This window comes from Jaminaea rosea, assembly GCF_003144245.1.
Source record: "Jaminaea rosea strain MCA 5214 unplaced genomic scaffold BDZ90scaffold_11, whole genome shotgun sequence".
Lineage (NCBI taxonomy): Eukaryota > Fungi > Basidiomycota > Exobasidiomycetes > Microstromatales > Jaminaea > Jaminaea rosea.
In genome coordinates this window covers 600,679-626,183 of record NW_020289985.1, presented here as the reverse complement: position 1 = coordinate 626,183, position 25,505 = coordinate 600,679, and the positions used below count along the sequence as shown (strand labels likewise).

General features: G+C 62.2%; 9 protein-coding genes across 9 annotated transcripts; 3 read left to right on the top strand and 6 right to left on the bottom strand.

The window, feature by feature from the left end:
- Positions 1-595: 595 nt before the first annotated feature.
- Positions 596-3,239, bottom strand: BDZ90DRAFT_261691 (hypothetical protein; the record flags this gene model as incomplete). The annotated part of the gene is made up of 4 exons (XM_025508399.1): positions 596-1,368; positions 1,423-1,860; positions 2,004-3,107; positions 3,182-3,239. The coding sequence occupies 4 exons, from the start codon at positions 3,237-3,239 to the stop codon at positions 596-598; spliced, it is 2,373 nt and encodes a 790-aa protein (XP_025360995.1).
- A 1,512-nt stretch (positions 3,240-4,751) lies between these two features.
- On the bottom strand, positions 4,752-7,305 carry BDZ90DRAFT_53710 (hypothetical protein). Its single transcript, XM_025509658.1, has 4 exons — positions 5,910-7,305; positions 5,417-5,705; positions 5,141-5,309; positions 4,752-4,984 (listed from the first exon to the last, which is right to left on the bottom strand). The coding sequence occupies exons 1-3, from the start codon at positions 7,084-7,086 to the stop codon at positions 5,180-5,182; spliced, it is 1,596 nt and encodes a 531-aa protein (XP_025360994.1). The 5' UTR covers positions 7,087-7,305; the 3' UTR covers positions 4,752-4,984; positions 5,141-5,179.
- An 823-nt stretch (positions 7,306-8,128) lies between these two features.
- On the bottom strand, positions 8,129-12,169 carry BDZ90DRAFT_53671 (hypothetical protein). Its single transcript, XM_025509657.1, has one exon. It carries the CDS (start codon positions 11,974-11,976, stop codon positions 8,209-8,211), a length of 3,768 nt encoding a protein of 1,255 aa, XP_025360993.1. The 5' UTR covers positions 11,977-12,169; the 3' UTR covers positions 8,129-8,208.
- A 737-nt stretch (positions 12,170-12,906) lies between these two features.
- On the bottom strand, positions 12,907-14,413 carry BDZ90DRAFT_254493 (Metallo-dependent phosphatase). The gene is made up of 5 exons (XM_025507823.1): positions 14,154-14,413; positions 13,992-14,059; positions 13,537-13,900; positions 13,372-13,433; positions 12,907-13,233 (listed from the first exon to the last, which is right to left on the bottom strand). The coding sequence occupies exons 1-5, from the start codon at positions 14,385-14,387 to the stop codon at positions 12,912-12,914; spliced, it is 1,050 nt and encodes a 349-aa protein (XP_025360992.1). The 5' UTR covers positions 14,388-14,413; the 3' UTR covers positions 12,907-12,911.
- A 197-nt stretch (positions 14,414-14,610) lies between these two features.
- BDZ90DRAFT_280891 (hypothetical protein) lies at positions 14,611-16,818 on the top strand. The gene is made up of 2 exons (XM_025509319.1): positions 14,611-14,963; positions 15,056-16,818. The coding sequence occupies exons 1-2, from the start codon at positions 14,683-14,685 to the stop codon at positions 16,728-16,730; spliced, it is 1,956 nt and encodes a 651-aa protein (XP_025360991.1). The 5' UTR covers positions 14,611-14,682; the 3' UTR covers positions 16,731-16,818.
- Positions 16,819-16,835: 17 nt separating this feature from the next.
- BDZ90DRAFT_280890 (hypothetical protein) lies at positions 16,836-19,714 on the bottom strand (the record flags this gene model as incomplete). The annotated part of the gene is made up of 1 exon (XM_025509318.1): positions 16,836-19,714. The coding sequence occupies exon 1, from the start codon at positions 19,689-19,691 to the stop codon at positions 16,836-16,838; it is 2,856 nt and encodes a 951-aa protein (XP_025360990.1). The 5' UTR covers positions 19,692-19,714.
- Positions 19,715-19,849: 135 nt separating this feature from the next.
- Positions 19,850-22,190, top strand: BDZ90DRAFT_233508 (Sec1-like protein; the record flags this gene model as incomplete). The annotated part of the gene is made up of 2 exons (XM_025506657.1): positions 19,850-21,157; positions 21,282-22,190. Coding segments are annotated over exons 1-2 (1,943 nt in total), but the record flags the coding sequence as incomplete, so codon positions are not given.
- A 529-nt stretch (positions 22,191-22,719) lies between these two features.
- BDZ90DRAFT_53575 (hypothetical protein) lies at positions 22,720-23,439 on the bottom strand. Its single transcript, XM_025509656.1, has one exon. It carries the CDS (start codon positions 23,295-23,297, stop codon positions 22,923-22,925), a length of 375 nt encoding a protein of 124 aa, XP_025360988.1. The 5' UTR covers positions 23,298-23,439; the 3' UTR covers positions 22,720-22,922.
- Positions 23,440-23,580: 141 nt separating this feature from the next.
- Positions 23,581-24,933, top strand: BDZ90DRAFT_227946 (hypothetical protein; the record flags this gene model as incomplete). Its single annotated transcript, XM_025504782.1, has 6 exons — positions 23,581-23,655; positions 23,719-23,808; positions 23,887-23,955; positions 24,032-24,162; positions 24,252-24,507; positions 24,616-24,933. 6 exons carry the CDS (start codon positions 23,581-23,583, stop codon positions 24,931-24,933), a joined length of 939 nt encoding a protein of 312 aa, XP_025360987.1.
- Between the last annotated feature and the right edge of the window lie 572 nt (positions 24,934-25,505).

Sequence of the window (25,505 nt, the reverse complement as noted above, 5' to 3'; positions counted from 1 at the left end):
TGAACGAGACCGCGGGGACTTGGAGATTGGCTTTGTCGAACTCGCGGCGGTCGTACCTGGCGTCAGCAATATCCTCGATGGACGCATAGCCCGAGCCTGCTGAAATGCTGTTGAAGAGGGCGATCCCGATGTGTTCGTCGAAAGCAACGATCATTCGGATGATCAGCTTGTCCGAGATAGCGTGTTGCTTGGGGCAGAGACGATCGAGCGAGGTGCCGAAGAGCTTGTTGTACAGCAACTCGAGCCAGGAGGAGCTGCTGCAGGGGTTGGCCGTGCCCTCCGGAGCCGTACGAGTCAGAACGAAGTGAAAGCCTAGCGCGCGGGCAAGCGGGAGGTTAGCAATGGATTCGAGAGCGAGGGACACGCAATGCTCACGCTGCACTGTGTTGCGGCGGTATAGGCCCCGCTGCCCATCCGACCACCTGTCAATCTCGTGCTTATTCTGCGTTTCCTCCGCACGACGCAGCTTCTCGAAAGAGCATCATGCTCTGCTGTCCTCTGGTCGTACGCGCAACCGACGTAGAGCGCAGACCTCTTCTTCCCTTTTGCATCCTTGTAGACAACGATGATCACATACGTGCCGGAGGTGTTGCATCTACGCGCATCGAGATCTGGCCTCTCCCTCAACAGCTGCTCCGCCTGCTGCCACGTACGGAGATAGATGAGCCGGGCAAGACAGGCGCGCCAAGAAGCCCTCGGCGTGCTGGATGTCGGCCAGCCCTCTGATCAGCCTCTCCAGCGCGACTCCTGTGACGCAGTCCTCCATTGCGCGTCCCAGCATGTGCTTCTTGGCCAGGTAGACAGCACCACAGATCTCCGCCACGATAGCCTCCGCCATCTCCCCCTCCTGTACGCGCTTTTTGATGCGCTGCACAGCTGCGTCACCCAGACCAAGCCCGTCCTGCGCGAGAGCGTCGAGGAAAGACTTGCGCGCGGCGGTGACGGCTGCCGTTGTCCTCTTGAGGTGCAGCTTCACGCGGAGCTCGTCCACAATCCACCACGCGTGGTGAGCCGCTTTGGCCTGGGCTACCGACTCGCGAGCTTGCTTGCGTCGGGGGCGCGCAGCGGCTCGTGGAGAGGAGGAGGGGGCGGTGCTAGTGCTGTGACGGGGGAGGTTGGGACTGCTCTCCTCGTCCGAGTCTTCCTCTGCCAGGTAGTCCCGCGTGATGTCGGCCTCCTCGGCGTCTGCGGCGGCGTCTGCGGCGCAGGGCAACGCCGGACCTGCTTCATCGTTGACGTTGAGCGGGTCGATGTCGCCTTGCGCGGAGAAGAAGCTCTGCAGGGCCACCAGGGCAAGTGCAGCGTCGTCCTCGCTCTCCTCGCGCGTAGCTCCCTGTTCGACGGGCTCGACGGGCTCGGCAGTGTGCTCTGCGGCCTCAGCGTTGGGCTCTCCCTAATCGTCCACACGGCTCTCCCTTCTACTCTGCTCTTTCTGCGCAATGGTCTCCGACGAGAGGACGGGAGAGAGGCGAGAGAGTCGGGCTTGTCGCGCGTTCTTGTCCTTGGCGACGCGAGGCAATTTGCGGCGGGGCTCTACGGGTCGCGACGTGGTAGGGCGAGATGGTGCAGGCACGATGTCTTCGGCAGCCGCAGGAGCAGGCGTGAGTGGGGAGGATGTCGGTACAGATCCAGCATTTGAGGCGTCTTTGCCAGACGTGGTGGCATCGGCAGCCGTGGACGTAGCAGCGATGACGGGGGTAGCGGGCAAACGAGGTGTCGTCGCCCTACCAGGAGCGGCATCCTTGGTAGTCCCGGAGGGCGAAGCGAGCGGAGGCGTAGTGGGCATACTCTGAGCTGCGCTTTTGGCGGGAGAGGCAGGCGGGATAGCAGGGGCGAGGAAAGGGTCGGCAGGCGGCTGAGCTGCAAGGTGAGTTGCAAGAGAGCTTTTTGCGCCAGTCTTAGGAGCAGGCGCGAGCGAAGAGGGTAGTGGGCGGACGAGCAGTTGTAGATGCGTCCTTGGCAGTCTCGGAGGTAGAGGCGAGCGAAGGAGTGGCGGGCGCCACCATCGATGAGACGGGTGGCGAGGCCGCCGAGGAGGCGAACCTCCTCGTGCTGGACCTCCGTGTACGCCGGCTCAAAGTCCCCTACCTTCTCTGCCGACGCCACCTCTGCGACCAGCGCAAACAGCCTCTCCCACTCGTCGTCTACTACCATGCCCGCTGGCTGGTACGCAGCGACACGGCGGCGATCCTGCCACACGATGATCTTGAAGCGGTTGAGAGCCGCTGAGGCTTGCTCAGCGGCTGGCAGACCCAGTTTTTCGGGCGCGCTCTCCAAGGTCAAAGTTGCCGGACCGTTGGCGAGGGTGCGGTCCGTGAGGCGGAGGCGGAAGGGCTGACTGGCGACGGTGGTAGTGAGCCACGACGAGGAGAACTGAGCGGAAACGCCGGTGCCGTACATGAGCAGGCGTTGCATCGTGAAGAGGGGCGCGAGGGAGGGGCAGCGAGAGAGGGGCCAGAAGGAATGCTCATCCACGGTGAGCGCCCGCGCGTACGCCATCAGATCGACGGCCGTGCGCTGTTTTTTGCCGCCACGCGAGCACAGCCAGCGCTTGAGGATGACGACGTGAAGGGCGACGTGGGCGTGGGCGAGGTCGGCGGCGGAGAGAGGAGTGTGACCGAAAGGTCCACCGGAGAGAAAACCGACGGAAGAGCAGGAGCGAAGGGCGGCTTTGATTGCGCTCGACATGGTGTGCACGTCGATGGCCTCAATGATCCCCTGCACCTCGGCCGCAGCGATGCTCGCTTTGTCCTCACGATCGTCGCGAGGAGGAGGGGATTGGCTGCTGCTGCTGAGCATGCGGCGGCGGCGACGACGACGAGCAGCACCAGAGGTCGTGCTGCGGGAGATGGGCGTTGAGGTGTCCGAGGAGCCGCTGTCCATCACCTCGTCCGGCACGTCGTCCGGGCCCATCGCTGGCACGTCCGGGAGGTCGTCCGCCGGTGCGAGAGGGAAGGAGGGAGAACCAGGAGCAGAGGAAGAAGGAGAACCGCGAGGAGAAGAACCGTAGAGTGCGAGAGCAGCGAGACCAGAAACGAGAGGGCGAACGCGGGCAGAAGGGGGCTGGGCGGGGGCTGAGCGGGTAACAGGTAGCTGTGGAGGGTGCGCTGCGGAGGTCGAGGCTACGTTACGGTCAGCATGCAGTCGCTCAGCAACACGTCGCAACGGCGCTGATACTCACCGAGGACGCCGACGTGGTGGCCCCGCGAGCGAAAGCTTTGCACCTCTGTTGTGCTCATGCCTCCCACAAGTGGCATTCGCCACTTGTGACCCGCCTTGGTGACGACCGTAGAGTCGATGTAGCTCAGCGAGCTCGTCCATTGCCCGAGCTTTCCATCTCATCGAGCCTCCTCTGATGAGATTGAAGAACTTTCGACACGATCACGTCGAAGTCGGGCTCGTCCGGCGTCGCCCATCGCCAGTGGTATGCCGTTCCCATGAGTGAATCTTGCAATAAAAGAAGCATTGTGGTAGTGGTTGTTGGGTGGGGGTTATCGTGATCCGTTTGGAGGACGTGTGGTTGTGCGTCCAGCCTCTCGAGGCTCCCATGAGTCACCCGAGTCGTAGCCGGCGTAGGGGGACGTTGGCGGTCAGGCTGTGACGCAGAGGGTGGAGAGAAGGTCAGCACCAAGCCTCGCGATGCGTGAGCCACAGCTATTCACTCCGCGCCTTGTCTTGAGTCCAGCTACTCGAAGCTTTGCTATTGCTAGGCCAAGGTAGTCCACGGGATGAGGACTAGCGATGACGTGACGTGACGTGACGTGATGTGGTGAAGAGGTGACCTTGAGTGTTGACGTTTGATGCTTGATGCGAGCCAAGACTGGAGTGACATACGTCAAGACTTGGGCTGGTCTGGTGTACGGTGACGTGGCTGGGGGCCAGGGGCGCCTATGCGATAGCGAAGAGGGTAGCATACAGTCAGCTGCGCGCCAAGTCACGTACGCCCACTACTACTCACCACGCATAGAGCGCGACGCCCTGGCTACTTGCTGAGTCGAGAGAGTCTTGCTTGCGAGGTGAGGTGAGGTAGGCAGGGGCGTCGAGTCGAGGCGGGGTCGGGTGGATGGGTAGGAAGACAAGAGACGACGAAGAGGGGCCCAAGAAACCGCTGCGTTTTTATAGCCTGTCGTCCTCGAGGCCGTCGACGTCCATCGACGTGGAAGTTAGCTGAGCGATTCAGCCAAAACCATCGAGAGCGGTAGGGGTGATTGGAAGATGAACAAAGTGCGGGTGATTGCGAGATGAGAATTGGGCTGAGCGGAGCAGCAGCGACTCGAGTTGACGCCACGCCGTACCTGAGCAATGCTAGGCTAAGTTGGCGGGCTCGCTCGCTCACTCGTCTTGCTATGATTGGGAGAGTGATGATTCTCGGACGACGGGTCCCGTTGTGATACGAATGCTTACGAGGGCAGCCGCACCCGCACGCCTGCCTCTCTCGTTGCGTCTACGGTAGCAATCATCTTCGGCGACGGTCTTCCGGCGTGATTTGGTGATGAGGGTGATGAGAGGAGCCGCAAAGCCACTCACTGCGCTCGAGCTCATCCCATTGCGGCAGCAATCATCTTCGGGGGCGGTACTCCGGTGGTGGTGTGATACGGTTGTTGTGGTCGGGATAGCGGCCGAGAGAGCAGCGATCGTCGGTCGTCGGTCGTCGGTCGTCGGCTCTCTCGCCGAATGGGAATGAGCGCGAGCGAGGGAGAGAGAGCTAATCACCGGTCTCGAGATTGGTCAGTAAGGAACAAAGGAGCGAAGCGGCGGAAGCGGCGGCGGCGGCCTTGAACTGATTGATTGGGCTGATCAGTGCACGCGCCGCGTGTTGGTCTCGAAGCCACGTGGTCGGGCCTGCCCCGCTAGCCCCGCTCGACGCCTACTGTTCCTCATCCGCGTGAGCAGCCCGTTGAGATGGTGATGCCATTGCGATGCGGCGTAGCATACCAAGCAGCGAGAACAGACGTTCCCGCTCAGGTGCAGTGAAACCCTCTATCTACCGCTCCCTCCAATCTCCTCCCCCCTAACCACCCCACCCCTCCCCTCTACCCACGCAGCAAAACGCCCCAGCACCCCTCCAGCCGCCTTCCACGCCGCCAGACTACCCAGCACGACCATCCCTCTCTTTGCGCGCGTAAGCGCAACATTCAACCTCCGCTCATCAGCGAGGAACCCCACCTTTCCCTCCTCGCTACTCCTCACGGCCGAAAAGAGGACAATGTCCTTCTCCCTTCCCTGGAACCCATCTACGGTATTCACCTCGACGTTGGGTATTCGCGGCGAGATGAGTCGGGCCTGAGCGAGGTATGGGGTGATGATGCCTATGGAGACGGAGGGTTGTAGGGCGAGGCGGGCGAGGAGGGAGGTGAGAAGGTCCACTTCTTGCGCGTTGATCAGAGACACTTCTGAGCTGGTCCGCGATACGGACTCGAGGCCCGGGTGGTCGATGAAGATGAGGCGGCGCGACGCGGATACCGCTGCCAACGCAAGTGGATCAATCTCCTCCGTGCTGGGCGCGTTGCGTAACTTGCCCTCGTAGAAGTGCTGACTGGAAAAAGCCGCCAATTCTGGGTGCATGCGATGTTGCTCCTCCAGCATTACGCTCGGGGTCGTGCCTTCCTCTATGAGTCGCTCGAAGAGGCTTCGCTCCCCGCCTTGCTCCCTCGCCTCGCGACTCTTGACCACGGCCGGCAGCTGCCTATGATCCCCAATGAGGGCTACCTGCCTGCACCCCTTCATGAGCGGGAGCAGCGTGAGCACCTCGGCCGCCTGTGTCGCCTCGTCCACCAAGACAAAGGGGAAGTCGATGCATCGTAGCGGAGCGCAGGTGGAGGAGAGGAGCGTGCTGCACACGACGTCGGCGCGGAGGAGGATCGAGGAGTGGATGCGCGAGGTGAGCAGGTAGAGCTGTTGTGCGAGGCGGGAGAGGTTGGCGCGCAGAGAGGCGGCCGACGTGGTGGATGCCGGATCGTGGGCGTGATCTTGACCTTGCCCTTCGCCGCCCTCGTGCTCCAGCGCGGCGAGACGACGCTTGATCCCGGCCATCTGCGCTCTTACCCCCTCCAGCCTCGTGTAGAGCGGATGTTGCTCCATCTTCTTCTCGAGCGTGCAGCCCGCCTCCTCCAAACGGCTGGAAGGCCCCACGCGCACCACCTCCAATCCGGCTCGCATGGCTCCCTCGCACAGGTTATCCACGGCAATGTTCGTATGCGCGCTCAGCAGCACGGGGGCCGCGACGGCAAAGTGTTTCTTGAGGAGCACCAGCGCCGCAACGAGGGTGTGCGTTTTTCCCGTGCCAGGCGGACCTTGGATGAGCGAGATGCGATTAGCCAGCATGGTAGCTACGGCGCGCAGCTGACTAGGGTTGAGGCGCAAGTCCGGATCGCCATCCAACACCAATGGGTCTGGCCGGGCGTAGCGCGTGTACCAGGAGCGGATTAGCTGGTCCTGCTCAAACATCGAGCCCGTAGGCGCACGTTCGTCGGCCTCGCCCACGAGCGCAGCGCTCAGCTGCGTGCCCTGCAGCTCTAGCTTGCCCTCCGCATCGCTCGCCTCGAGCGCAGCCGCATCTACCGCCAGTCGCTCGATGGCTTCGTCAATCTTGACGTCTATGGCGTCGTTGGGCGCAAGGTCGATTCGCCAGGAGGGGCACGCCTCGAGGTCGACGAGGGAGTTGGGCGGGTGGAAGAGGAGGCGCAGGCGGTGCGTCTCTACAGCGAGGACAGTGGCGAACAGTTGCGCGGGGCGTGGCGGAGCGTTGTCTTTCTGCTTCTTGGCGTTGCTGATCGTAGCCTCCTTGGGCAGCAGATCCTGCAGTTGCGGTCCCGTTGCTTCTTCTTCGCCCTCGCGCACGGCTACGCTCAGCTCGACTCGATCTCCCTCCTTCAATCGCGACCATCCCAGCTTCTCCATTCCCTCGCGCGTGAATACACCGACTCGAGCCTTGGGTGCGCGCGCCTTGCCCTTGCTCATCCCACCCTGCCAATACCCCACCAATCCACTCATCGCGCGCCCCTCCGCTACCAGCTCATCGAGGCTGCGCGCCCTGACCCTCTCCCACTCTCGCCGCTCGTGGTCGCGTTCCAGCTCCACGAGCATTGTGAGGCGATGCTGGTACGCTTCGATGCGCGCTGCGAGTTGCGGCGAATGACGATTCAGCGTACGCAAGAGGCGAGCAGAGGCTTGACGGCGGCGGCGCGGGGGGCGTCCCTCGGAGAGATGTAAGTGGCGAAAGGCGGATGCGGTCAGACGCCAGTCGAAGCGGTCTGCCAGCGTGGGCGAGGAGGGGCGAGACGTTGATGTGGATGAAGAAGGAGAGGCTACTTGAGCGCTGACTGCTGACACGCTCAGCTGCGCATCCAAGGCCGCCAACTCTCGCTCGATGGCCGCTTCCTCCGCAGCGATGATGTCGAAGAAATCGCGTCCCTTGCCCTTTGGGTCGAGCGTGCGAGGCGAATTGGCCGCCTTGCGGTGCGTGTCTCCTTCACGCCGTTGTAGTCGCCACCAAAAGGGCTGAGGGCGGCGATAGTCGGCCCCATCATGGTTGTAGTCGTTCGTCGCAGAGGTAGACGACGTGGATGCGGATGCGGATGCGCTGGATTGATAACGCGTGCCGCTCACAGCTGCGCTCCACGATGCGCCAGCATACCGTGAGGAGCACGCGTGGGAGAGGGCGCGGCGCGAGATGATGGCGAATGGGCCTCTGTAGGCCTGTTATCTGCGATGAAGAGGATGTGATGGTGTAGAGACAAGGCGGATTGCATCAGTTGGCCGACGCAGCTGACGAGGCACGGAACCAGGGGTGGGCGGGCAGGCGGCCACGTGGGCGAGCGCATCGGCGAATTTTTGGCCGCTGCCATGAACGCCGAGCGCTCAGCAGCAACTTCTCTGCGGGAAAGACGATCCTCAACGTCGGACGCGGCGCGAGGTGGCCCTTTCCTAGCCCTATGGAGCTCGTCATCCTCGCCGAAACGAAGACTCAAACTCATCCGCACCACCCTCTTGCCTTCTCAGCGCGCACTGGCCCACTCTCACATGCCGCTCGTCTCGAGTGTAATATGATTGTATGTCTGAGCCCGGACTAGCCAAGGCTCGTTGAGGAATGCTTAGGTTTGCTTGTGAAGCGCCCTGCGCCTTGTAGAGGAGTAGAGAAAATTAGAGGGACAGGAGCAAATCGAGTCGAGAATATGAACAAAAGTCCCTCCCCCACCCCACGCTGCGTCACGCACGCTGCTCGTCATCCTCATCCCCCTCGGCATCTACATCACTGCCCACTTCCACGCCGTCCGCACCACGCTCACGCGCATACCACTGCTCCTCATCGTTCTCGCCCCCGTCACTATCCATGTCCAGCTCCGGCCCCACCTCCGCCCAGCTCCTCGGACTCAGGTGAGGTTGAGGAGCTCCATGAGCCCCACTCCCGCTTCCCTCACGACCGTGATGTCCGTCCTGCGCGGCATCCTCGCGGCCGTCATGGTCATGATCGTGTTCGTCGAGGGAATGCGCCGATGAGAGTCCCGACGATGTAGGCTGCTGGTAAGGGCCTAGTGGTGCGCGACCCCTCAGAAGAGTGGAAATATCCACCGAGTCAAAGTCGTACCCGTCCCCTTCCCCTTCGCCCTCCCGCTCCTCGCCCGCATCACCATCAGAGTCCGAGTCCTCATGCTCGTCCCGCTCGCCAAGGTCGCGACAATACCCGTCGTCCTCTCCCACCTCGACTCCCTCCCCCTCTGCTCCATCTCCCGCTGCACTGGCGCTCCCCGCGCTCCCCTGCTCGAAGATGGTGGGAAACGTCGCCCCTCCCCTGCCCATTGCCGGGCCGGGACGCAGGAAAGGGTCGTCGCCAAGAGGCGTGTCGCCGCCGTGCGGTTGCGGGGCGAAGAGGGAGGACGAGTAGTCGCCATTCCCACCGCGGCCCTCTACTGCTCCGTGCTCTTCGAGGTCCTCACGCAGCGTGTCGGTAGAACGACGTCGACCGAGCGAGAGGGAAGCGAATGCTGCGCCGCCGCCGTCAGTCCCATTTTCACCGGAGAAGGCGAGAGCGTGCTCTTGCTGCGGCGCTTGGGGCGCTGCGGCGGCGGTGCGGCGAGGCTGAATAGTCTGCGTGCGGGGCAATCCATCTTCGTCCTCATCCAATCCCTCATCGCGCTCTGCACCGTACCCTGCCTCATCACCAGAATGCTCCTGCCCATGCGAGTGGTTGGAATGCGAAGAAGTCGAAGAGGCAGAGTTGCTCGCGCTCGCACTGGCGGCGCCAAAGTCAAATCCGGCCATCCCCACGCCATGCGAGCTGAGCGACCCATCGCTGAAAACGCTCCCCCCTCCCTCGGACAAGGCGGGCCCGGCACCCGAAGGGTCGCGATAGGGGCCAAAGGTGTCGAAGTGCATCGAGGCGAGGCGGTCGAATGCTGAGTAAGAGTGCGAGGAATGCGAGGAGTGAGAGGAGTGTGAGGAGGAGGAGGGATGATGGTGGTCGATGAAGCTGGGAGGACCGTCGTGGAATGACGTTGCGCCGTGCGCGGGCTGGAAGGCGTGCACATGCCCGTGCCCGTGCCCGTTGGCGGTGGGGAGGCCAAAGTGGTACTCAGCCCCGTCGTGGAGATGATGAGGAGGGGGAGGAGGAGGAGAGGAAAAGGCAGCAAGGTCTGCGAGCGTTGCGCTTCGGTCGTGCGCCTCTTGTTCTTCCCCGGCGAGAGAAGATATCCCCGTCGCAGGGTCAATATCCATCAGCGCAGCCATCGCGGCGGCTGTAGCCTCTGCGTCGCCGTGTGGTTGTTGTCCCTGCGCTTGTCCCTGCGGCTGCGGCTGCGGCTGCGACTGAGGCTGCGTGCCCACACGCTGTCCCCCCGGCGCGGCATTGTAGTCCAGTAACAACTGGTTGATCTGCCTGAGCTGCTCGTCGTCAAAGGCTGCGGCCAACTGCACTTGCGTGGAATCAAAGTCGACCGACCCGCCTGGTGCACCCTGCGAGTGCGAGGGTGGAAGGCTCATCGAGGAAGATCCGCCTGCAACGGGAGCGGGGAAGCCTTGCCCCTGTCCCTGTCGCTGCGCGTATCGTGCGTCCCCATCTTGGAAGGTGGCGTGGCTGTGGCTGAACCCTGGAGGAGCAGAAACGCGTCCGTCCGTTGAGGTCGAGGTGTTGAGGCCGAGCGCCCAAGGGTGGGGAAGCGGCGGTGGGACGCCATAGTGGGTATGCGCGGCGGCCTCGATGCCCGATTGTGGTTGGGGTCGCGAGCGTTTGAGAGATTGAGTGCGACGCAGTGGGTCGACCTGCTGATGCTGCTGCTGCTGCGGCTGCGCCTGCTGCTGAAAGTAGGAGCTCCTCCCCTCGTCCTGCTCACCGGCACTCGCGCTCACGCTCTTGGCATGGCTTGCGCCGCTTGCGCCATGATTGTTGTAGTCGCTCCCTGCATCGCTAGCACTTCCGCCCTGCCCAGCATAGCCACTCGCGCTCCCATTCCCGTTCCCAAAGGTGTACCCGTACCCATACCCATATCCATACCCAGCGCCATACCCGTAGGCGGGACCGTAGCCTCCATCGCGAAACATCTGGGCCTGGGCCTGGGCCTGCGCCTGAGCCTGCGCTTGAGCGTGGTCCATCTGCTGCCCGCGTTCCTGCCATGACCACGGCGAGAAAGACGTCCCTTGCCCGTCGCTCTCCGCAGCAGAACCGTACGCGGAGGCGGAGGCCGAGGCGGAGGCGGAGGACGAGCTCGTGGTGCTGGCCGTGAGGTCGCTCGTGCCTGATCGATGTAGCGCAGGGCGTTGAAGTGAGATGGAGTTGAGGTTCCCATTCGCGCCGCCGCTCGCGCCATTGCCCGACGCCTCAGCCCCTCCCTGCCCCTGTCCCTGGCCCGCAGTCGCGCCCTTCTCCCTCTTGACCTTGAGCTGCACCGCATGATCGTGCCTATCGTTCTGCCCCTTGGAGCTCGCTCCACTCGCGCGCCTCTCCTTGCTCTTGCACCCCTTGGAGCGAGGCTTGTACCCGGCCTGCTCGTACATGTCGGGAAAGGCATTGCGGAATCGATCACGCAAGTCGGTAGGCTTGCGCCTCCCTTCAAAGACGGGGTCGCGCGCAATGAGCGTCCAGCTTGCGCCGTGCGTCGCGTACCCTTGCTTGAGGACAGCATCCTCCGCCGGCGTAAAGTTGCGGCGCTCTTTATTCTTGCCCTTTTCGAACAACGTCACCCGACCCCCACCCACACCCCCCGCTCCACCGGCTGCAGCCACCTGCTCGCTCGCACGCACCGCAGCGGGGGTGACGTGCGTCTTGGCATTTGGATAGAGCTCGTGGTACGCTTCTGGGAACTTTGTGCGGAAGCGATCCTTCAAGTCGCCAGGGTTTCGGTCGGGGCTGAATCGGTGGTGGAACTCTGGGTCGTGCAGGACAGCCTTCCAGTTGCCGACGCCGTGCTTTGTGCAGCCGGCGCGAAGGGCCTCCGTCTCGTCTGCTGTCCACATGTGGCGATGCTCGTGGCGGCCGGCGCCCGAGTGCGTGGTCGTCGAGGAGGAGGAGGACTCTTTCTTGGTGCTCGTCGTGCTCGAGTGCGAATGCGAAGGCGCCGACGCAGTAGCTGGCCAGACGGGCCCGCCGCTCATGGGTACGGCAAAGGTGTGCCGACTTGGGGCGGGGATGCGGCCCATCATGCTGTCGATGTCGATGTCCAGGTCCAGGTCGAGGTCCAAGACCAGGTCCGGATCGACGTCGAGTGAGCCTCGTCGCGAGGAGGAGCAAGAAGAGGAGGAGCAAGAGCAGGAGGCGCTGGCGCTGGCGCTGGAAGAAGAAGGAGCGATGCCCGAGGCCGAGATCGATGACGCCAAGTTGGACTGGGAATTGGACGAAGTCGCTGCCACCACATCCGGAAGGCACGCCTCCGCTGCCACCTCCGCCTCTTCCCCTCGCTCGCTCCTGCCTTGCTCTACTCTGCTGCTGCTGCCGCCGCTGCTACTGGGCTGGCCCGCAGCTTTACCACCGGAAATTGTGGCCATTGATGAAAATTGAGCGGGTGGAGTTCTTCCTCGGTAGGAACAGAGCAGGAGGTGGAGAGCTTCAGGCGGGTTGCTTGCTGGGTGAGTTGCGCTGCGCTGCGCTGCCCTGCGCTGCTCCTTGGGAGAGGGAAATAGATTGAGCGGAGGGGGAGCGAGGCTACGAGCGTCGAGGAGCCGTCGTCCGTCGTCCGTCGTTTCTCGCAGTCGCGGTGAGCCGTGCGTATTGCGGGCCGCCTTTGCGCTCCTTCGCCTATCAAAGTGGCAACGAACTTCTAATGGCGTCCTGGTCTACTCGTAGACGAGTGGGTCGCTCCGGCGATTCGCGCGGTTGCTTCAACGCCTATCGTATCGATGACGACGCACGATGGGGTTACGCTGCTTCAGGCTTCATCGTCGTTGATCATTGAGGGCGCTATTGGCTCGGGATGGCGAGGGAAAGCGAGAGGAAAGAGCGCATATAGGGTCGCGAGTGGGTGGGTGGGTTAGGATGGATGGGAGCGGGGAACGATGCGCGAGCGAGTCGTGACGGCAAAGGCAAACAGACACGCACGCACGCAGGCAGCCAGGCAGCGAGCGGAACACCGCGCCAAATTGAATCCGCCGGTCCGAGGCCGAGGCGAGGCAAAGAGGCCAGAGCCAGAGAGCTTTTTTTTGCCCTTGCGTGCGTGCGTGCGTGCGTGCGGCGGGGCGGGAAGACGGGAAGCGTGGGCGCAAGCAGGCGTGGGCATGGGCGTGAGCGTGCGCGAGAGCGAAGCGTACCTACCGTACCGTAGACGAGCAATGGAATAACAATCATACAAGCTGGACGAAGCCCCCAATCATCAGAAAAAGCTGAACGAGACCGCACGGCTGACAACGAGGGCAACCCGCTAAGCACGCCACTCTGATGTCGATGATGCTGAATGTGTATATTCTCGTCACGACGTCGCGCCCCGCTACAAGAACCAAGCACTCTGACTCATCCGACTAGGCGTCGTCCTTTCCTGATCAGGCACTGCTTCAAAGATTTTGAAGTTGCCCTCGCCGAATCGCCTCTCCTTCGCTTGACCCGCGGGGGGCTTATCTGATGGGTACCCCTCCAGCGACGCCGCACCCTCAGACTTCGTCGCTCCCGCCGCGTCGTCCTCGTCCTCGTCACCGAGCGGCGGCGGCGCAAGTAGGTCGTCGACCTGGAAGATGGAGGCGACGTTGCCGCAGCGATAGCAGTAGTTGGGGGCAGACCAGACTGTCACTATTCCGTTGTCGTGCATTAGTTTGCTGCGCGAGCGAGCGGGGGGACAGGGTGGCGAGTGAGCATGGGTGGGAGTTGGGAGTAGAGGTTGGTGAGACGGGTAAGCATGACTTGGACATGCAGGCACGTTGACAAGAGCTCCCACGCGCGCGCGCCCAACTCACTATCCCTCTTGTACGAGCTGATGTGCTCTTGCTATCAGATCCAGGCCGTTGACGTGGTTGAACTGCGCGGCGCGGCGCGGCGTAGCGTAGCGTTGCGTGAGGATCTCCAGTCAGCGAATCATTCTTCTCCGCGCCTCAAGCGCTGTCGTCCCCGCTCGCACTCACCTCCCTCGTCACCCTCCCCCCGAACAACCACCCAGCCCCCCTCGGACTGACCGCCCACCCCTCAACGTCATCCGGGTCGCTCCACATCAAATCACAGAACGCCCCCTCGTGCGGCACCTCTTGTGCTCTAGCGATGATCCTAATCTGATCCAACGTCCTCACATCCGGGCTCAACCCGCCATGAACGGCGAGGATCCGTCCGTCGATGATAGCTGCCAGGTTGAGGTAGTCGAATACCTGGCAGCAGGACTTCCACACATTGGCATTCCCGTACTTGTGCTGGCATTCGTCGTAGAAGCCGTACACTTGAGTTATTTGACGCGATTCGTGGTTCCCGCGAAGGAGAGTGACTCGATCCGGCCATCTGGGTGCAAGGAGGCAGCATGATTCGGAGGGGGTGAGCGAGGGGGGATGACATAGCATATAGCCTGCCTGAGTGGCGCACGCAGCCTCACCTGGCCTTCATTGCCATGAGAAGCGAAAATGTCTCGAGGGAAAAGTAGCCGCGGTCTACAAAGTCGCCCTGCGCGGCGCAAGCAAGGCCACATGAGCTCAATGTCAGCATACCTTTCGCGTTCTCATCCCCGCTGGCCCCTCGTTCTGCGATCGCGACTCACCATAAAGACATATCCCGTCTCCGGGGGCTCCCCTCCTACCCTGAGCAGCTCCAACAAGTCCCAAAATTGCCCATGGATATCACCGCAGATGGTTACAGGACTCGAGACAGGCTGGATGTTCGACTCCTCCATCAGCAGGGAGCGAACCGTCTCGCAGAGAGACTTGATGTCCGGCTCAGGAAGGTACTTGCATTGTCGCAGCGTAGAGATGTACCGGTCTAGGTCGGCGGTCATGCTGGAGAGGGAGGGAGGGTGGGGAGAGCGCGGGGAGAGAAAGCAAAGCAAGCAGCCAATCAACCAATCAGGGTGCATCCCATCTGGTCCGCCCGCACGCCCGCACGCCCGCCCGCACCTGTGCTTACATAATACGCGCCACCCTCAGTGGACGGAGTTTCAATTTCCTCTCAACTCTCTTTCCGCCGTCCCTTGTGCAGCTTGACGCCGCACGACAAATGCAATTATTTCTCGCCCTCTTTCCCATCTCCTCCTCATCGCCATACCACGCCACTCCACGCCACGCCGCGCCACCATGCCCCCTCGCAAGTGCTATCGCTGCTCATCTCGCGCCACACTCCTCCTTCGCAAAACCCTAGCATCGTGCAGCGAATGTGCCTGCAAGGCCGTCGAGGTGCGCTCTAAGCCCTTGATGGAGCTGGCGAGGGGAGCGGCCCTTTTGGATAGGAATGGGTTTCTCGACGAGATGAGGGGCAGGGGCAGCAGTAGCAGCGAGACCACTGGCGAATCTTCGAGCCAGTCTCAAGATTCTCGCGGCGCTGTCGCTCTCGCTTTCAGTGGTGGGCCTAGTAGCAGGTGAGGGAGAGAAGGCGAGGCGCGAAAAAGAGTGGGTGGGGTGGATATATGCTTACGTTCTTTGTCCCTTACATCCCTCGCACTCCACCTAGAGCACTCCTTCACATTGCACGCCGCCTTCTCAATCCACCGCCGGCCTCCTCTGCCTCCTCGTCCTCGGAAAAGGACAAGGGGAAGCGCAAGCCCGTAGACGTGACGCGTATTCACGTCATCTACGTAGACGACTCGGCCCTCTATCCTTCCGACGAGGGTGGAGCGAGAGATCTTACGGAGGATGTGAGGGCAATTGTAGAGGAAGAAGGGGGAGCAGCAGCTGGGCTGGACTTTGTGCCGATCAAATTCGAGGACCTCTTCCAAGGCCAAGAGGAAGGAGGGCAGCTCGTTCTCGCCGCCGGGTTGGGAGAAGAAGCGGGGTCTACATCCACGTCGACTTCACGAATACGAGCAACGCGCAGCAGCAGCAACGACCTCTCCTCCCCATCTCCTCTCACCTCTCTCCGCCGCCTCTTCTCCACCCTCTCCCCTCACTCCACCTCCCCTCGCTCCCTCCAACCCGCCACACGCACCCGCCTCGAAACGCTGCACCACTCTCTCCTCCAACACCTCCTCCGCCACACGGCCGCAGTGCTGGGCTGCTCCACCCTCCTTTTGGGCGAGTCGGCCACGCGCTCCTCCATTCGCCTCCTCTCCACCCTCTCGACAGGCGGGGGTCACAAGTGGCCCGTGGAAGGCTCAGAAGCCATTTGGGTCGATGAGGTACTGGTGCTTCGACCGCTGAGGGAGACGGGGGGAAAGGAGATAGCCTACTACGTGCGAGAGCGAGGGTTGACCTGTTTGGAGCCACGCTCCTTGCTAGGGTCGGGCGGTAGCATAGGCGGGTTGACTAGAGACTTCCTCCTCTCCCTCGAGGCCGGTGTTCCCTCCACCGTCTCCACCGTCGGGCGCACGGGGGGAAAGTTGGTCCTCAAGGAAGAGGGGAGCGTGCAAAGCCTGGGCGAGACGATGATCCCTTACGCTTCTTCGCAGCAGGGAGGAGGATGGGACGAGCGTGTCGCCGGACGCAGCGGCGTAGGACAAAAGGGGGATAGGTTGATGGCAACCGTCTTGACCCAGACGCAAAGATGGACTTGGCGCGCGGGAAGCGCGAACGCCAATGCCAACTCGACGCGAGTCGTGCTACCTTGTCCCCTCTGCGGCTTACCAGCGCAGCAAGAGGCGGGAAGATGGAGGGAGAAGATCACCATGCGTCGTATGGGGACGCGAGGGGAGGAGGCCGGGACGGGAAAGGCGGACACGGCGTCTACGGATGCGCGGGGGGAGACGGTCGAGCTGGACGAGATGCTCTGCTACCCTTGCCTCTCCCTCTTCCTGGACGCGGCTACTGCGAACAAGGGCGATAATGCCGGGCTGGTCTTGCCCGGTCATGTGGGCCGGATAGTCGAGGAGCGATTGTGCTACGAGCGGGCAGAGCAGCCTACGATGGCTACGAATGGAGGCGGGTCAAAATCGGTGCAAACGACAGGGGAGGATGAAGTGGGTGATCAGCTGGACCTAGACGCCGCGGCTGACGGAGGGCGAAGACAGATGGCTGCCGCCGCTCCCGGCGTGTCTGCGAATGGGGCTGGAGGTGGCGAGCATACAGAAGGGCATTCGCAGGGAGCGCGCGACGAGGAATCCGTAGCCATCCTTCGTCGGCACGCTACGCGACGGCTGGATCGGAGTGCCATGGAGGGTAAGATTGGCGGCTACTTGTTGGAGGACGAGTAGGAGAGATGAGAGATGAGATGCGGATCGGCATGAAGAGTGAATGAATAAATCTTCGATAATCGCTATGCTACTGCCGCCGCTACAAGCTAGGCCTACGGTCCCTCCTTATGCATCCAGCCCCAACGTCCGCCTATACCACCCCTCCTCCTCTTGCAGCATGCGCACCACATTCTCCTTCTGTCTAAACCCATGCCCCTCCCCCTCGAACAACAAGTACTTGACTCTCCCCTCCCCCCCATCCCCCTTCTGCCCCTTGATCGCCTCGACGATCATTTCACTCTGATTAGGCGGAACGACCTTATCCTCGCTCCCCTGCGCCACAAGCAAGGGAGTCCTGATCCTCCCAGCTTTATAGATCGGGCTACGATCGTGGTACACATCGGGTACCTGCTCTGGCGTCCCACCCAGGAGTTGGAAGACGTACTGACTTTCAAACTTGTGGCTCTCCTGCGCTAGAAGAGTGAGGTCGGCCACGCCGTACTTGGACGTGGCGGAGCTGAACAGCTCCGGATGGTTCACCAGGCAGGCGAGCACCGTATACCCGCCGGCGGACCCGCCCGAGATGATCAGCTTCGTCGGGTCGATGAGCGGTGAGCCCGAGGGGGGAGCGTTGTGCCTCAGTGCTGGGATGGGGGCGCGGGCTGCCTCGACTGGGTTGGACGAGGAGGGAAAGAGGGCCGGGTACAGCGTGGAGTGGATGCGCTCTACGATGGGGAGGCGAGGTTCCATGTGAGGGAAGAGGGTGTGCAGCTGTCTCCCAGCGCTACGCGCGGATGATGACGATGAGGAGGACCCGCCTGCACTGCCCGCTTTGTCGCGCGGGCTTGCGCGCACCCCCACGGCTAGGTAGTCTCGGACGGACCATCGCGAGATGCTGGAGTTGAGGACGAGGTCGAGGATCCTGTCCCTCGGAATGAGCGGGGAGCGCTGCGTTGAGAGGACAAAGGGCTTGCGGCGCGCAAAGGGGAGGAAGAGGCCGCGCCGCGTCTCCGTCTGCAAGCCGAGCGTAGAAGAAACCCAAACACTCTCGCTCAGTACGCGTACTTTGGCTAGGCGGAGGTAGGCTAGCATGCCCGCCAATGTGACACCAGCCGTGGTTGCTGTCGGGTGGGAGGCGAGCAGCCCGCCCGTGCCCATGCCCACGCCCGCTGCGAGACGTCCCAGAGCGAGCGAAGCGACTGCGGCAAGCGGCGTGGTAACCAGGTCCCACCATCCCCATCCGCCCTGCCCCTGCGGACGCTGCATCGTAACCTTTACGCTCCCCTCCGCCGTATCGTACACCTCCTCCAGCCCCTCCCACTGCTGGCGTGCAATCCGCGTCATCTTCCCCACGTCCTCTCGCGCAGGTCGTTGCACCGTACCCAAATACCTCGCCGCAGCCACACAATCCCTCGTATCCACTCTCCCCCACTCCCCGTTCAGCCGGAGCATAAACTCCCTCCCGTACCCCGTACTCCCACCATAGTTGACGAAACACACCGCATACCCGCGTGAAGTCCAGAAGTTCGTCTCCCAATTCAACTCGCCGCCCGACGCGGCCGATGTGGGGCCACCGTGGATGCGGAAGATGCAGGGCGGGCTCGTGCCCCGGGGAGCGGTGTAGTTGGGGTTGCGAGGGGGAAAGAGGATGCAGTGCGATAGTGCTGGGGTGGATTGCGGGGGGAGGGTGGTGGGGAAGGAGATCTCCCTAGGCTGGGAGAGGTACGAGGGGGAGATCTTGCCGGACGCGATCAGGTCGGAGGATTGGCGCAGTACGCGTACTTGCGGCTTGGGCGAGCTGGCCTCGACGTCGATGGCCACAATGGCGCTGGGCTGCTGCGCATTCCCCGCGTTGACTACTACTCGACGCGATCCCGCTGTGCGTAGCTGGTGGAAGGCCTTGTACGGCGTGACGAGCTCGGTGAGCTTGCCTGAGCCAAGGGAGAGGACGCTGAGGGTGTCCGTCGCACCGCGCGTTACGATGCAGGCGAGCGTCTCCCCGTTCAGGGCAACGACACTGCTATTGTTGAGAGTCCAGGCCGGCTTGAGAAAGTCCCCTTCGATTGGCTTGTCAAGTACGGGAGTCCAAGAACCGAGTTGCAGCTGATTGTCTGGGGTGGCATCGACGTTGATCTTGTGCGGCAGGGAGAAGCCGTTCCTCTCGTCGGAGAAGGCCACGAGTGTCTGACCTCCCGCGCTCGCAGAGTTGCCGGGCATCCAGATGGGTTGTCCCACGCTCACCTTCCCCTCCTTTCCCGCCACGACGCGTGAGTCTACGATCTCCCTCTTCCCCGCGTCAAACGAAGCAACCCAAAGCTCTGTAGCCCACCACGGCATCTCCGGATGATCCCAGCTCACCCACGCCACGAAGCGTCCGTCGGAGGACCAGCGTGGCGAGGAGTAAAAGTCCCTCCCTGACGCCACCACTTTGACCGTCTTGTCGCTCGCATCGATGATAACCAGCGTGTTCACCACGGCGGAGGGCGTGTCGACGGTGTGGTCCTCTTGGATTGCGAGGATCAGGCTAGGGTTGGAAGGATGAATGCAGAAGTCGGCGTAGCGCATTGCTGTATTGTGCGGGGTGATGCGCTGCGGCGCTGACCAGTCGCTACCGGTCCAGGTGCTCTTAAAAACCCCATAGTCCCCCGGCTTGTAGCTCGCAAAGACGACGATCCCCCCCTCGAGGTCGGACGACGCTAATGCCCCTCCTCCATACTCGTGCACCGCACTGCGAGCGTTGATCTCGCCGCGAGTGATGTCCGCCGGCTCTGACTTGCCCTCATCCTCGACGGTCCCGATATCCACCAGAGCTGCGCGGCCCTTTTCTACTGGCCTGTTCTCGATGTACACGACACGCGGAGGAGAGCCGACGACGGTGATCTCGCCAAAGGAGATGGCGCCTTGTGTGAGTAGGTCGGGAGTGATCGGTGACTCCCATGTGCCGTAGCGGGCCACCTTTGTGTGGGTAGGCGGAGATGGCATGATGTGGTAGGGAGCAAAGAAGGGAGAGCAGGCGTCTGAGCCGTTCCTGATTGCCGTCCCGCTGCCGCGACTCGACTCGACTCGACTGCACGGGCCTCCGTCTGAGGGCTGCGCTGCGCCTCGTCCCTCTCTGTCCGTCCGTCGACGCAATCCGACGTCTCGACTGACCGTCGTTGGCACGCCGTCCTTGCGCCTTCTTTTGTTCCTGGTCCTCGAGCGCAACATCTACGCCAGCTTCTCTCGCCACTACTCCTCGCCACCACGCGCCAACAATGGACGTCCAGAAAGCCGTCTCCTCCTACCTGACTCGGCTCCTCTCCCCCTCGGCATCAGGCGGGTCAGGAATGAAAGTCCTCCTCCTCGACGCGCATACAACGCCCATCATCAGCCTCTCCCTCACCCAATCCACGCTCCTCTCCCACCAAGTCTACCTCACAGACCGCATAGACGATCCCTCGCGACAACGCATGCGACATCTCAAGTGTATCGTCCTGCTGCGCCCCACGCGCGAATCCATCCAGTCTCTGTGCGACGAGCTTGCATGGCCAAAGTATGCGAGCTACTATTGTTATTTCACAAACGTGCTCGCAAAGGGCGATATAGAGCGGCTGGCAGAGGCGGATGAGCATGATGTGGTCAAGGAGGTGCAGGAGTACTTTGCCGACTATCTGCCCGTCAATCGTGATCTCTTCGCGCTGGCTCCCTCCCCCTCCCCTTCGCCTGGCTCCTCGGCGGCGTCAACATCAGAACCACTGGGCCCTTGGGGTGGATCTCCACACGAATGGCACCCGGCAGCATTAGAGAGGCACATTGCGGGCCTGATGGCGCTATTACTCTCGCTCAAGAAGAAGCCAACAATCCGCTACGAGAGGATGAGTGGTCTAGCCAAGCGGTTGGGCGAAGAGGTTCACTACCAGGTAACGCAAGGTCAACCTTCCCTCTTCGATTTCCGTTCTTCTTCTTCCTCCTCCTCCTCCCCTGCCTCGCCACCACCACCACTCCTGCTCATCCTGGACAGACGCAACGACCCCGTCACTCCACTTCTGAGCCAATGGACCTACCAAGCCATGCTTCACCAACTCCTCAGAATCCACAATGGCAGGATCTCCCTCCCGGCCTCCTCCTCCCTTCCCCCCAACCAACGCGAACTAGTCCTCTCAACCAGCGAAGACCCCTTTTTCGCTTCAAACCTCTACGACAATTACGGGGACCTCGGTGCAAGCATTAAACGCTACGTCCTCGATTTCCAGACCAAGACGGCCTCCAGCAAAAGGATAGAGACCGTCCAGGATATGAAGCGATTTGTAGAGGAGTACCCGGAGTTTCGCAAATTGGGAGGGAATGTTTCGAAGCATGTGACGTTATTGGGCGAGTTGAGCAGGATTGTCGAAGGGGAGAAGTTGTTGGAGGTCAGCGAAGTAGAGCAGGGACTGGCGAGTCAGGAGAGTCATGCGCAGGACCTCAAGGTGGGTGAGCGTGTGTGAGGCGCGTGCGAGGCGAGGGCGAATGCTTCGCCGTTATGGGCCTCCGAGTGGGCATTAGGGGTTTGCCGTAACTGACCCTGTTTGCCCCCCGATCTCACGCGCGCAGACACTCCAAGACCTCCTCCCCCGCACGGACATATCTCCCGACTCGAAACTGCGCCTCGTAATCCTCTACGCGCTGCGCTACCAGAAACATCCGGCGGCACAGATCACTTCTCTGGTCTCGTCCCTCCTCACGCAGGGCGTACCCGAATCCAAGGCCGGGCTCGTATTCGTCCTACTCAACATGGCGGGGGCGGATCAACGGCAGGACGACTTGTTCTCCAACGAAGGCTTCTTCAGTCGAGGGAGGAGTGCCTTGCAGCGTGGGATCAAAGGAGTGGAGAATGTCTATACGCAACATACACCGCATTTGAGCAAGGCCGTCGAGGCCTTGATGAGGGGCAGGTTGAGGGAGACATCCTACCCTTATGTGGGGGGAGGGGCTCCACCCGGCGTGGCAGCAGGTGCACCGCAGCCTGTGCCGCAGGAGGTCATCGTCTTCATTGTGGGAGGGGCAACGTACGAGGAGGCGAGATATGTGCACCAGCTCAACCAACAGGGCGTGAGCGCCTCGGGTGCCGGCAGTGGCACGGGCACAGGCACGGGAACCTCTACACCGACACACCCGGTTGGCGGCGGGCAGACGACGCGCTTTCTTCTTGGCGGGTCGACGATCCTCAATTCTTCCTCCTGGCTGGACATAGTGCAGGACGCGGCCACTCGTTTCGGCCATAGCATTGCGCGTCCACCTCCTGCTCCTGCTCACGCCGCCACAACAGGTCAATCAGCAACGCAGGGTGGGCAGGGGCTTAACCTTCGTATCGGCCCCGTGCAGCTCAATGTAGGCGGAGGGCGAGATGGAAGTGGCAGTGGACAGAATGGAGGGGCGGCTGGCATGAGCGGGGTGGACCCGGCGCAACGATTGGGGGATGCGGCTCAAGGTGCTGTGGAGATTGCAGGGGGGTTGTGGGGGAGATTGAGGGATGGGGTGGGCAGGTAGGCGGGCGGGCGGGCGAGCGAGCGACGCGAATGGCATGCTAAGTCGATACCCCTTGGACGCTGGACGTTGGAACAGGTCGTGTGAGCTGTGATTTGCCGTCGCGCCCAGCCAGTGTAGGGTCCCATCTCAAACCTCGAACCTTGATCGCCAACCCGGCATTCGCTATCAAGCTGCACACGCACGGCTGTCTTGCAACTCTGCGGTCCTCCGGCGGTTCGTTCAGCCTGCTTGCCTGCTGGCTGGCTGGGCTCTGCATTGCTCGCCAGCTCGCCTCGCCTCGCCTTTGGGCTGCCAACATTATCTTTCCCCTGCCTTGGCCTTCGCCCTCCCAACTCGTTTGCGACTCGAGAATAAAGCTGCCTCTGCTCCGTGTTCTCTCCGTGTCCGCGCTCGCATCAACGCCCGCCCGCCTGCATGTATGTTAGCCTTCTGCTTCTGCTCCTGCTCTTCTTTCGAGAAAAAGAAAGCCAGCCAGAGCAGCACAAAGCGCCCGCCCGTCCGCGCTCCCTTGCGCCTGCGCCTGCGCCTGCTGCTGCGCCCTTGGCCGACCCCTAATTTTTCGCCCAGGCAGGGAAAGAGGTCACTTTATCGTCACATTTTGCCTGCGCAACCAGAGCCAACCAAGCGTCTCCTTTGTTCCCTGCCCCCCCTTCTCTATCTCTTCTTCGTTACCACCATCACTCTTCGTTCCCACCTCTTTTCCCACTAGCATAGCTCGAAACGTAAGTAGCAACCAACCGTATCTCGTTGTCTTCGCTCGCTCCTGGGTGTCTGTCTGTCCGCCCGGCCTCTTTGTCTTGACAGGCTAGGGCGGGCGCACCGTGCAGGTGTTGGACTTGCCACGCCGGGCACGAGAGGAGAGCACGTCGAGCTGAGCCTAGCTCGGCCCGAGAAAGAGGGCTGGCTGCCTGGCTCATCACTCAGAGTGAGATCCAGGGCGCACCCGGACGGCGTCACAGAGGCGCTATCGCTCGCCGAGCTCCCTCGTTGCGACCGCGATGGGCGATGGCGTGCAGAGGATGCCAGCCCGTCAGCCAGCCAGCCAGCGAGCGAGGGAGCGCTGCTGCTGCCTCTAGTCATGGCTCCTGCTTGCTGGCTTGGCTAGACTAGTGAGGTCAAGCCCCCCCCACCGCGCTCGATCCAAATGAGAGGGCGGGCCGTGCCGTGCCGTGTCGCCTCGCTTTGCCATTGGCTGTGGCCGTGGACGTTGACACAAAGCAACTCAAGGCGTGACTTGACTGACTGACCTCTTTGTCCTCTCTCCCCACACACTCCCCCTTCAACTTCATCCGCATTCGCATCCGCTCTTCTGCTTTTCCTCCATCTTGATCACATACGCATACCAGCCCTCTAGCAAACAAACATGTCCGCCCCCACCGAGCCCACTACTGCCACCGCTCCCACCGCGGAGACTGCTCCCGTTGTTGACGTTGTCAAGGTACGTCGCCACAGTGTGCAGGCGTGAATTGGAGATGCTGATCATTCTGCGCACGCTGGACAGGAGGAGGCACCCGCCCCCGCCGCCGTCGCTGAGGCTACGCCTGCCGCTGCTGCGCCTGCTGCGCCCGCTGCTACGGAGGAGGCTGCCAAGGTGAGACCAGACGGCGCTGATAAGCTTGAAAGCGAGCATGAGCTGACATTGAGATCGTGTACTCCCTCGATCGTACAGCCCGCCACCACCGAGACTCCCACTGCCGCTGCCGCTGCCCCCGTAGCAGCTGAGGCTGAGCCCACCAAGGTGAGCGCGAGACGCAACATCACCTACATGCATACATCGCACAGTCAGCTCATTGCGTGTCACCCCCTCTTCGCAGGACGCTGCTCCCGTGGCCGAGGCGACTACCCCCGCAGCTGCCAAGACGGAGGAGAAGGCCCCCGCCACCCCCAAGAAGGAGAAGCGTCAGAGCATGATCAACCGCCTGCTCAGCTTCCTGAAGGAGAAGAGGTGAGTGTGCGATGCCTTTCACGTTCCATCCTCCGCCTATTCCCTCCTCGCTCACGCCTCTCCCTCTTTCGTCACGCACCCACACACAGCCCCAAGAAGCCTGAAGAGAAGAAGACCGACGAGGCCGCCACCAAGCCTGCTGAGGCCGCCAAGGCTGACGAGACCAAGCCCGCCGCTGCTGCTGCTTCCGAGGAGGCTCCCAAGGCTGACGAGACGGCCGCTGTCACGCCCGCCGCTGCTGAGGAGACTGCAGCCACCCCTGCCGCCGCTACTGCTACGGATGAGGCCAAGCCCGCTGCTGCCACCGAGGCAGCTGAGGGCGACAAGCCCGCTGAGGGAGTCAAGGTGCGTCGCAAGCGCCTCATCCTCCTTCTCCCTCTCCCGCACCTCATGCTGACCTCCTCCTCCTGCCCTCTCTCTCGCTCCCTCGCTCGCTCCCTCGCTCACCCGCAGATCGCCTCGGACGCAAAGAAGGAGGACTCGCCTCAATCCCCCGCAGCCAACAAGGAGAAGCTCGGTCGACGTCTCTCTGCTCGTATTGGCGGTCTCTTCCCCAAGCAAGGCGCCAAGAAGGCTGAGACTCCCGCTGCTGCTGAGGAGAAGGCCGCTGAGGACAAGGCGCCTGCTGCTGCTGCTGAGGAGAAGGCGGCTCCCGCTGCCGAGGACAAGGCTGCCGAGCCCGTCAAGCCCACCGAAGTAGAGGCTGCCGCCCCTGCCAAGCCGGCCGAGGCTGCCCCCGCCGCTTCTGCGCCCGTGACCGCTGCGGCGTAAGCTTCCCGTCAAGTCTAGTAGCGCCATTCTGCGACGTGGACATAGAGAATATCCCTGCCCTCGTCGAAGACGACGACGAGGTGCATCATCATTATCATCAACATGCCCCCCCCCCCCTCCCTCCTTTAGTCCTCTTCTCTTCCTCAACCTGCTTTTCCCCCCTTGCTCCCGCATCCAATGAACGAAGAGGACAAGACCCACGCCACCCATTGCACGTCACAGTCACAGGTGCTCATCAACAGCGCATTCCCTCTCTAGAGTACTCTCGCTCTTGTATACCCCCCGCAGAGGGACACGCTGCTACCCCTGCCCTGCTCTACGACGTTGCAACTATTCCCGTGGGTTTTCCTTTCTTCTTGCTCCTCCATCGTCTCTTGCTCTTCTGCCTTGTTGCTTCCTCTCTCTCCCCTCTTATCCTTAACAGCAACGCCTCCCTACTTTGAAATGAAATTGTCCCCTCATCACCATCGCGAGCTTGGCGTGCTATTCTCAGAGGAGGGAGGAATGCCCCCACTCCGTCACGTGGCGCATCATCCTCATCGTCACTCCCGCCTCTAGGCCCGCCGGCGTAG